The sequence below is a fragment of the Sprattus sprattus genome (assembly GCF_963457725.1).
Source record: "Sprattus sprattus genome assembly, chromosome: 11".
Lineage (NCBI taxonomy): Eukaryota > Metazoa > Chordata > Actinopteri > Clupeiformes > Clupeidae > Sprattus > Sprattus sprattus.
Genome location: NC_137909.1, coordinates 22,163,272 through 22,174,107, shown reverse-complemented (window position 1 = coordinate 22,174,107; position 10,836 = coordinate 22,163,272). Strand labels below are relative to the sequence as shown.

The window sequence follows — 10,836 nt, the reverse complement described above, 5'->3', positions numbered from 1 at the left end:
TTTCATGACTTCACGTGGCTGGTCAATCTATTATTCTGTCTTTTTAAATGTGCTTAGTATAGTATTGTCCCTTGTGCAAATTCTCAGAGATGTAAGTACAAAAAATAATACCTTTTCTTTATGTTACATAATTCTGGATGGTTAAACTTACGATGCTCCATGCTTGGTTGTATCTTTTTTTTTTTTTTCAATAAATTTACTACTGATAAAAGGATGCTGTTGACCACTGCATTGGTACATTTTTTGCATAGAAGTTTCATAACATATTTGGCATATCATGGAGATTTATGAGCAATGGTTTTCCTGATTTAAGTCATCAGTCGACACATTCGTGTACAGGCAGGTCTCCTCACACAGTACATGCTGGACTTGCTGATTGGATTTGGGGCAGCACTGAGTGTGAGCATGGGTTGAGCGGGTGCACGGGCACGTCACATTTCCTGTTTGTACTTCCAGTCTTCATTCTCCACAGCTATCCATTCATGTTGACACTCAATGCTTTAAACTATGATTGACCTCGAAGGAGTAGCTGTTTTGATCTGAAGAATATGGGATTTAACTGGGACAGTCTTTCAACCACAGTAGAGGTGTAAGCATTACATGCCTGTGCATAAATAGACCACTAGTGTCATACATGGTAGCAAAGAGTTAGATGCAAGATGGAGATCTGAAATCTTTCGTTAAAATGTTAGCTGCTGAGGGGTAACGAACACAGAGACGCTTCATCTGCCTATGGCTACTGCTAGTGTCAGAGAGGGTCCCACAACCACCTCTGAGTTTTGGGGCCCAGAAAGTCTTTTAGGGGAGAGAAAGTGAGAGGCATGGCACAAAGAGGGCCAAGCAGGAAATCTCTGATTGCATATCAGCTGGGCCTTTGTTTCTCTGTATACACTGCATGATGATTGTTCCCTTCCTTCCTGATTGCCCAGACAGAAAAGAGCTCCATCATACACTTCTAAGGAAGCTAGGAGGGAATAGAGAGCTTTGGATATGAGGATTAAGGCTCTTAGCTAACCGGACAGGAAACTATGTTTTCCGCATTCCATGATGGGGCAAAATTCATGTGCCCAATCAGGGCCTTGTTTGGTTGGTTTGGACGTAAACAGACCAGACAGATGAGGGAAAGGGACAAACAACGTAGAGACAGACCTCATCCAACTGGTGTCCTCTGCAGGCTCCTAAACGCGGGGTTGCAAACAGCGAGGCCACCATGGCAGTGAAGAGGGCACAGCACTACTCGAGATGGATGGAGAGGAGATCCACTGTGGTCTATGGTAGGAATCATGTGGCTCAAAGTTTGGTTTTATAGAGGTATTCTTTACAAACCTCACATTTCATCTCTATTCTGGTCAAAATCTTTGAACTAGGCCTAAACATGTGAGTAACTTGGGTTGCCATTCTGTATATGGATACACAATTACAATTGTTAATGTATTTCTGACAGATCAGACGTGGTAAGTGTTTGGTCACTACGATATTCTCTGTTAATTTTTACAACTGATTTTCAACTAAACTAAATGTTTTTCTTGTGAAGGCAAAAGCTGAAAATTCATATTTTGTGAGTTTTGTAAAGACATAGTCCGCGATTCCGTTTCGCGAAAGGTTATTAATCGTTGAGCTCAACTATGTCTTTTTCCCCGTTTTTTTGTTTTTGGAGCGCCAACACTGAACGGCTTGATATCCATGATGAGCAAGATGATATCAACTTAAGATGATACTCGGAGAATTTTACAAACTGATTAACTGTGATCTGATTATCTTGAATGTGAGAAAATCACATATTGCATCCGGTACACGTGAAAGCTGTCACACTGATGCAAAATGCAGAAGACTAAAACCGTAATATCCGTAGAACACCTGTGCTCATCTGGTCCATTTCAGTTTGAATCTTCTAGTGAGCCAATGGGAGCCTAGCAGACCAACACCTAGAAAAGTAGCCTGTGTCACCTTGTAAAAAATAAACGCATCAAAGTTTTCAACACTTCACGGGACAAAACTGTGAATCCTAGCAATTAATTGAAGATCAAATTGAGCGATATTATTACTTTCTCTTGTTTGTGTTTTTGGTTTAAGCGGTGAGGTCGGCCACATTTGGAGCTTGGCGGATGTTGACCTTGGGCGCAGAGTACAGCTCGTGGTCTCGAACAGACAAATCCAACACACCGGGACAGAGACGTACCGCCACAAGTGGGTCCACAGAGGACGACAGCCTTGATGGATCAGACGTGTGCACCGACGAACCAACATACTACGACACAATTCATGAACTCGAAGGGTCGTTCCACAACAAAAATGTTCCCAATATCATTGATGCACATGAGGCTTTCTCTGAGGACATCAGGTAGGCCATACGTCTTTAAAATCAATACAATTTTGTTTAAGCTGTTTTGAAAAATAACCTCTAAATATATACTGTCCTTTTCTGAAGAAATGTGAATGAATCTCAAACGGTTCCTTGTGGAAAAGCAGAAAGATGCAAGCTCTACCTGTCGTGAACTTTAACATTTCAACATTTAGGCTGTCGTTAACATGTTGCCTTTGCCCTATAAACCTGCTGCAAAATGTCAAGTCATTATTCAAGGTTCTATAAGGAATATATTTCTGGATTATGCTTGCTATTGATTTCACATTAAATTGTCATTTCATCAGGCACGCACGCCTTTATTCCAAGAACATAATGGAACCGAACCGACGAAAAGTTGAATTATTTGTTTGCCTCTCATGCAGCCCCCACAACGTTCACTCAACGTGAATAGGAATAAAACAAGATTTGACAAGACCATTTAGGCTATTTTCAAAATATTCACAACATTGTCAATCATTGATGATTGGACATTTCAAGCTTCGACTTGAAGTGTATCTCAGTGTACCAAGCATCCCCTACCGTACTGTTCCTTCTTGGGTTCCTGCTCTGTGCTATTTTGCATAAAGGATCCAACGTTTCAAGTTTTTTTTTTTTTTTTTTTACACCATTTCAGTTATGGTGTGCGGATCATCAAATTGGAAGTCGAGTTCCTTAACGAGCACTACACATGAACAGCCACAAGAGGGAGTAGAGGTTCTTGATAATCTCTGAGTTGCTCGCGTGAAGACACCTTCTAACCATTAGAGGTTGGAACAATCAGTATCAACGAAAAGAGCAGTCTGTGTTATTTAAAAAAACGAAGTTACAAACGTTACGCTTAGACTTGAGTATTGTGTTATTCAGAATTTTAAATTGCCATAGTTTACACTTTCAAGTATGTCTCTGGTTGAAAGAGTAACGTGATTGACAGCTGGTAGTAATTCAGTTTTGAAGAGATTGTGTCCAACTGAGTTGTGCCCCCTCGGGTGCAGAAGTGACTGCAGGCATGATGCATACAGAAGCCTGAATTAATGCCAAGAGTTTTCCGGATCTCTCACGCAGAGAGACCTCCTGGTGAAAGGAGGGCATGTGTAGAGTGGAAGCTGATTTCCATATCCTCCCTCAAGCACCTCTGTAAAGATCACCATAAACCAAGACCTAGCCTAATCACTAGCCTACACAAAGGGCCTCCTTAAAATGAGTTTAATGATGAGGAATGGCATATCTCAGTGAATGACATGGACATGATTTTATTGTAACATGAAATCCATATTGCATTCCATCACTAAATCCACCTAATCTTAACTGAATTAGAGATTGGGGGTGCGGTGGCCATTCATATAACGGGCTCTGTTTAATATTTAAATTCAGGGGTCTGGCCGTTTTTGATAACCAACGTGTTTTATTAGGTAGTGTGATTTACATTCGTGAATTAACATGGTTCCTACTTACATGCCAACGGACCCCATCATCCCTCTATAGGTTTCCAATACCATCATAAAATCTCAATAAAGACACACCATAAATGTGTAATCGTTGAATAAAGTGGTACTTTGTGGATGACCTACATGTGCAGTGGCTGTGGTACCTGTGAAAACTGTGGTAGCAGGGTAATATTGGTTACTGTAGACTGTTCTTCCCCTTCATCAGACAGGCGGATATCAGCAAAAACCCTACATTTTAGGCCCTAGCCAACACCCGTCACCATGTCATTTCTGTTATGTGGCCCATAAAAATCAACGCCTCTGTTTCAATGATGGCGTTGGCCACTAATGCAGTTGAAGGCTTGATTTAATGTTTTTCATCCATTTTACCAAATGAAGGTGATTCCGTGTCCAGTTATTTTGTCAGATGTATAGCTCTTCATCGTTGGAACATACTAGGGCCAGTGCTCTTAGACGTGAGGAGAGTGTCCTACACTTGTGGGGGATTTCTCGGCCGTCACCTCCTGAATGTCTTTCCTATCCTTAACCCATGACTCCGTGCCAGAATGTGTCTCATCCGTGCTCTTCATGTGCTCGGCTGGGTTGAGACCACAGGATGTCTCTCATGACTCACTGCCTTGGCTTGGAGGACGCCTGAGAAAAGGAGAAACAGGAGAAAAAAGGACAAAATACACTCTATATTATGGGTCTACATTGGTGCCCTTTCTTTGTGTAACAATTACATTTGTTGCCGATTTCAAATGCCTAGATTAATAATTGGAATTACAGGAATAGTTATTGTTTTCATTAATTTCACATACAGTGTTAAAAACACTGCAGAAAACAACTTACACAACATTAGATTTAAATTGAGTAGGCTATTATTAGCCAATGAATGTATGATTAATTCAGAGGCTGTGAGTTAGCTGCCTATCTCCACAAAATCTATGTTTTTACTGTTTTCGAAAAGTGTGTCACGTTTTTGACGCCACCCAATCTGTTCTTCACTCTCTCCACCATATTTTCCGACCTATAGCCTATCTGTAGTTTTTCGCTTCGTAGTCGGTGCGCGCACCTGTGGCATTCAAATCCTCCATCCGTGAGACAATGAAAAAACACATCTGTGATCCATAACCCCAATTTGGATATTTGGTAGTTGCTCCGCAGTAGAAAAGGAGGAGGAGGAAAACCACGGCGAAGACGCAAAAAAAAGGAATCTGAGTAACTTGAGAGTTATAAATAAGCTTGTATTGATCGGATGTGCTTGAGAATCCCTCCTCCCGATTCTGGTGGAGAATTGTAGTGCAGGTGGCCTTGCCGATAGGTTAATTTTAGTCACATGCGTCTATTCATGAGGACCAGCGCCTACTCAATAGACTACATTTGTAGCCTACATCGCAAGTGGAAGTACCGAGGAAGACGCTTCTGACTGTTTTGTAATTAATTCACATTTTTCGTGAAGAAGGAATGTTTTTTTTTTCCTACAGCCTTGTTTAGCTGGAGTCATCAAACGAACGGAGATTTACGAGCATTTGGAGTAGTTTTGTGTTGTTTTTATTTCAAATATGGCAAAATTGACATTTTCCTTGAATGACATTATACCATGAGCACGTTTACTTTTATGTTTGGTCATTTTGCGACCTGGAATGTCATCTTCTGGATACGTGGAATGAATTAATTTGCTTTTCCTACGGGTCAATGAAGTGCGGTTTACTCGGAACGCACACACGCGAACTTTGTGATTTATTCACATTACACCGAAGGATGGATTGAGAGGGTGTAGAAACAAGAGATAAAATCAAGAGAAGACAATCCAACATTTCTCTCCAGTTATCACACGGAACAGCATGCACTGATGGAGACTCTTGGTCTTGACAAGTGTGTGCGTTGTGATGCTTCCCTGGCCTTTTGTAATTAATGTCTTTTTGGATATTCCTTGTTGGATCTGTTTATTTCTAGAATGACTCGCTTTGGAGATGATCTACCAACCCGCTATGGAGGCGGAGGTCCGCCGGGCGCTGGAAGAGGGGGCGCCCGAGCGGGAGGTCCCCCAGGCGGCCAGAGGGTGTACAAGCAGTCGATGGCTCAAAGAGCCAGGACAATGGCTTTGTACAACCCAAAACAGACAAAACAGAATTGCTTCACTGTCAATCGGTCCTTGTTTATTTTTAGCGAGGACAATATCATAAGGAAGTATGCTAAGAGAATTACCGAATGGCCATATCCTTTCCGGTTATAAAATGACCGTCAAAATGAGAACAGGTTGCAAGTGATTTGAGTGATTGAAGCTAACATCTGTGAGAAAAGAACTGTCAAATTTGACGTGTGGTTCCTTTTTCCATTGTAGTATTCCAGGCAGTATTATAATCCTCTATAAACATATAACATGTAAGCAACATTGTAGTGCAACCTTCAATAACGGGCAATTGTGTGCCATCATATAAAGATACCCATCATTCAAAATACCAGTTTGTGACAGTGCACAGGTATCCAACAGGCGAACACACTCGCGGCCAGTTTTGGATTTGGGTGGCAGCATAGAAATGGTCTCAATCTTATTGTGAGATTACAGTAAACGCTGACATACAACCGTCAAGCTCTCGAGGAAAGTATGCCCCTTTTATAGTCACGGGCAATCGTTTCTGAGGCTCGGGGGTATTTCAAATCCTAAATCTATAGGTTTATCCACACCACCCTTTGGCGTCCTACAATGTTATTTTAGTCGTGATGTAAATTAACACTGTCAGGTTAGCGCTAAGTTTAAGTGTCCGTCTCCATGAGTGCCCTTGCATTTAGATTTACTGAAAGCTACTTGTAGAGTTCATGCTAGTTTCCAGATCTATTGGCAGTAGCAGTGTCACGTACAGTTTTCTAAATACTATTACTATACTACTTATCTCTTAGTTTACATATTATAAGTGTTGCATTTAAAGTACGGAATGAACACGGCATGCATAAGTTGTATACGCAAGGTAAACTTAAGACATGAAAACTAGGCCCCCATGTTTTATTTGCACTCAAGAGCGCTCTCCAGGGTACTGAATTGTCAAGTGTGGAAGTGGAACGTAAGTCAGTTTAGACATCACAGCTGCATACAGATTCATTTCCAGGGGCCAAGCAGACGGCTTATGATTGTACATATGACAAAATGGAGCATATTGTGTATGTCTGCCCTACGGGTTGCGAGGGGGCGACTTAAGAAGTCATTGACGCTTTACGTGGCAGTTCCATAAAGACGTAACCTCGGGGGAATGGCAATGTAAAATGGATTGAAAAACGGCTCTTGCCTTAAAACCAAATTTAAATGTTCTGGCAGCTGGAAAAACAAGTTAAATGAGTCCTTCTTGTGGGGTGAATTCTTTATCAGAAGAATCCTTGGAATTCAGCATATTGACCACATGATAAGGCGGAAGTATGAAATTGTGTTGGATAAAAAAAAATGGAGCCCTTTCCAGTTTTAGTAGGAGCTTCTAATAGTTATGTCATGTCCTAATGCCATTATCAGTGTTTTAACAGTCATTGCAGAGCCCATAGGAGAAATCACACATGCGATTATGCATTTCTTGCCTTTATCAGAAGATCCAGTTATGTAATAGATTGGTTAGCACTGTGATCAGCTGAGCAGCCACACCATCCTAGTTCTTAGTCCTTCTATCCTGTTCTCCTTTTTTTGTGAGATGAGATATTATGTGTCCAGATTGTATCATTCCTTGTCTTTCCTTGACCTTCACACTCCATTTGAATACATGATCCTCGCCACCATCATCGCCAACTGTATAGTGTTGGCCCTGGAGCAGCACCTACCAGCGGCAGACAAGACCCCCATGTCCGAGCGCCTGGTAAGCACAGCAGGATGCCTCTCACCCCCCCCCCCCCCCCCCCCCCCTCTCTCTCTCACACAAGACCCCCATGTCCGAGCGCCTGGTAAGCACAGCAAGATGCTCCCTCTCTCTCTCTCTCTCTCTCTCTCTTTCTCTCTCTCTCTCTCTCTCTCTCTCACACAAGACCCCCATGTCCGAGCGCCTGGTAAGCACCACAGCAGGATGCCTCTCACTCTCTGGGCTGCTGCTTCTCTCCTTGCACTCCATGCTCTTTTTTTCCCTTCAGAATTTGCTCTGTTCTTCTTAGCCTTTGCCTGATGTGTCCCCTTTCACCTATGGGATATATTTTATTCATGTTGTAATTGACTGTCATGCACTGTTATAGCTCTTCATCTGAATTTGAAGGTCTTTTAGGCGTTTAAGGATTGTCAGATGGCTAATTGAGTGAAAAGAGGGGGAGGGTAGGGAGGGTATCAAAATAAGCCCATCTGAACAAAGACACTGCTTCTCGTTCTCTCTCTCTCTCTCTCTCTCTCTCTCTCTCTCTCTCTCTCTCTCTGTGTCTCTCTCTCTCTCTCTTCGACTCACTTTCTGTCTCTCTCTGTGTCTCTCTATACTCCCACACACATCATCTTGAGCAACATGCATTGATCAATTTTTGCTGCTGCACTAGTGTCGCCTGGTGACCGGAGAGAGCCCATTAAAAGGATCCCACAGTCCCACCCTGAGTGCCCGGGCTCTGGCTGACACAGCGGCCACGCTCCCTTCCTCCCCTCCTGGGTCCATGGGGGTGGCGTAGCCTGGCTGGGAGGCTCATTAGCGCAGCATTTCCACGGAGCATTGACACATGTGTCCCTGCTGTCTCTCGGCTAGCCTCCATGTCGTCACGCTGGGCTGGCTTTGATCCAGCTCCGGCTTACTCCTACCGCCCAGACTGCCTATTGAACCCTTTGCCTGTAGAGGCTCCTGCACTCAACACAACGATAACAACATAATGTGAAACACATTGAAGCGGGAGTCATCCAAGCTGTCTCTCTCTAGCTATCAGCAAAAGGCATCGTAGCTGGCTCAAAGTGGCTGGTCATGGGACACTTAGTGGAGCTTTTTATGCATGTAGACCTCTGCTTTAGTTGTCTCACTAGGACCAGGGGCTCCACAAAGCCCCCCAAACTCAGCCACCTGCTCATGGCTGCAATTAGTGGTGCAATTACAGACAAGCCTCAGAAAATAGCGCAAGAAAACCACAAGGCTCTTGACATACAAAGATGCTGAAGAGAGGTGGGGGGAGCTGATGGAGAGGAGGAGGCCAAACAGCCTCCCATTACTGAACCTTTGATTGTACACCGGAACATTAACGCTGATTTTCATCAATGGTTGTCCATCGCGTGGAAATGCAGAACAGGTGGTTGGTGTGTGTGTGGTTGTGCGCATGTGTGACATTCTGACTGAGCTCATGACCCTGTAACTGAGGGGTTTGTGTGTTCTCCAAGTCTGCCACGGATTTCCTTTCACTGATCAGGCCATTCTGAGAACAAAAAAAAAATTTATATAGCACGTACACAATCTGCAGGCGTTGGATCAAACGCGTAACACACTTCCTAGAATCATTAATTCCTCCCTCATGTCCCTCATTTGGCCCCCCTGCTGATAAGTCTGAGATTACAAGAGGCAGCGAGTTTGCCTCTTTTGTTGGTTTTGAGTGAACACGTTTCCGCTATTATTCAGAGTTTATTCATGCTAGACGCACTGAACAGGAAATATGCACTCAAGGCAACTGTTGTGTTCAGGCCCTGGTGCTGCCGAGACTAGTGACTGTGTTACTGCCACAGATGTGTAGATAATAATTGAACGCTTCACAAGTTTTGAGCTTTTCCTGGGTGGTAACATTCTCTAATTTCCTATGGGATTTCTCATAGTGTTTGGAGGGGGCGGGGGGGGGTTAACACCTTTTCTCCACATGGGGTTGGCAGGAGGGGTAAGAGGTACTTCAGGAAGTCATTGTGAGGGTTATCCAGGGCAGTGGGTTGGTAGTGTCCACCCTTTGAATCAAACATTATTTGATAAGAATGCCTATCAAGTCCTGAAGCCTTAAAGGCACCCAGTGCAACTTTATGTAAACATTCAATGAAAAATAAACATTCAATTTCTAGTCTTTTTACACGTAGTAAGTTTCAATAACTCCATACTATTACATATCGACATTCAAGGAGCAAAGATGAGACGTCGTTGTGTGGTGAGAACTGATAGAAAATTGTAAACAACAACAATCGCCGGTGGGGAGAAGCCATTTTTCCATTGACTGGAAGCCTGCTTTATTTATTGTAGGTTACAAAAAATAAAGAAAATGGCTGCGATTGTTGTTGTTATCGATTTTCTATCAGTTCTCACCACACAACGACGTCTCATCTTTGCTGCTTGAATGTCGGTATGTAATGGTATGGAGTTATTGAAACTTACTACGTGTAAAAAAGACTAGAAATTGAATGTTTATTTTTAAGCCTCGAAAGTTGCTCTGGGTGCCTTTAAGCACTGTCCCGTAGTGTGAGTCGGATACCCTTAAATGACACCGTCTGACAGCACATTAATTCCAAGCCTCCCCAGGACTTGGAGCCCTAGGACCCTTAATGCACACATTTGGATAGATTGTCCCTGCTGTTAGAGTTTGGGCACGATGTAAATGAATGCAATTCGTGTGAAGCTGCCATTTAAACTGCCAAAGTCGTTAGGGGTCATGCGAATGCTGGCATGTGTTTCACCTGCTGAGTGGCAGTGGTGGCAGCTTGGGAGGCGTGTAGGGAGAGAATGGGTTTGTACTCTCAGATGGTAATTGGCAACCCAGCAGGAGCGGTCCATGTTCAGTGTGTCACTGGCATGTGTGACTGCGTGCCTAGTGCCTGGGGGCTATGCTGACATTCATGCAGTCCAGTGACAAAGAGATGGTACACACACAATCGACCACACACACATACACACACACACACACACACACACACACACACACACACACACACACTCACTGATACTAATGCCAGTCTGGATTCAAAAGCGGTCACTCCACCGAAACAGCCCTGCTATCTGTGACAGAGGCTTTAAAAACAGCTAGAGCAGCAGCTCAATCCTCAGTTCTTGTCCTGCTTGACCTATCAGCTGCGTTTGATACAGTCAACCACCGCATTCTTCTGTCCATACTATCAAGTATGGGCATCTCAGGCAAGGCGCACTCCTGGTTTGAATCGTACCTCTCTGG

The 10,836-nt window shown here is 43.4% G+C and overlaps 1 protein-coding gene across 1 annotated transcript in view; it reads left to right on the top strand.

Annotated features, from left to right (window-relative positions):
• Positions 1 to 5,728: 5,728 nt before the first annotated feature.
• The window catches only part of cacna1bb (calcium channel, voltage-dependent, N type, alpha 1B subunit, b), a gene marked incomplete at both ends in the record, with an annotated part of 146,147 nt that continues 141,039 nt past the window's right edge, over positions 5,729 to 10,836 (top strand). The window contains 2 exons of the mRNA XM_080847519.1: positions 5,729 to 5,988; positions 7,502 to 7,607. Coding sequence (XP_080703645.1) covers positions 5,729 to 5,988; positions 7,502 to 7,607 — 366 coding nt within the window. The remainder of the gene's footprint in view (positions 5,989 to 7,501; positions 7,608 to 10,836) is intronic.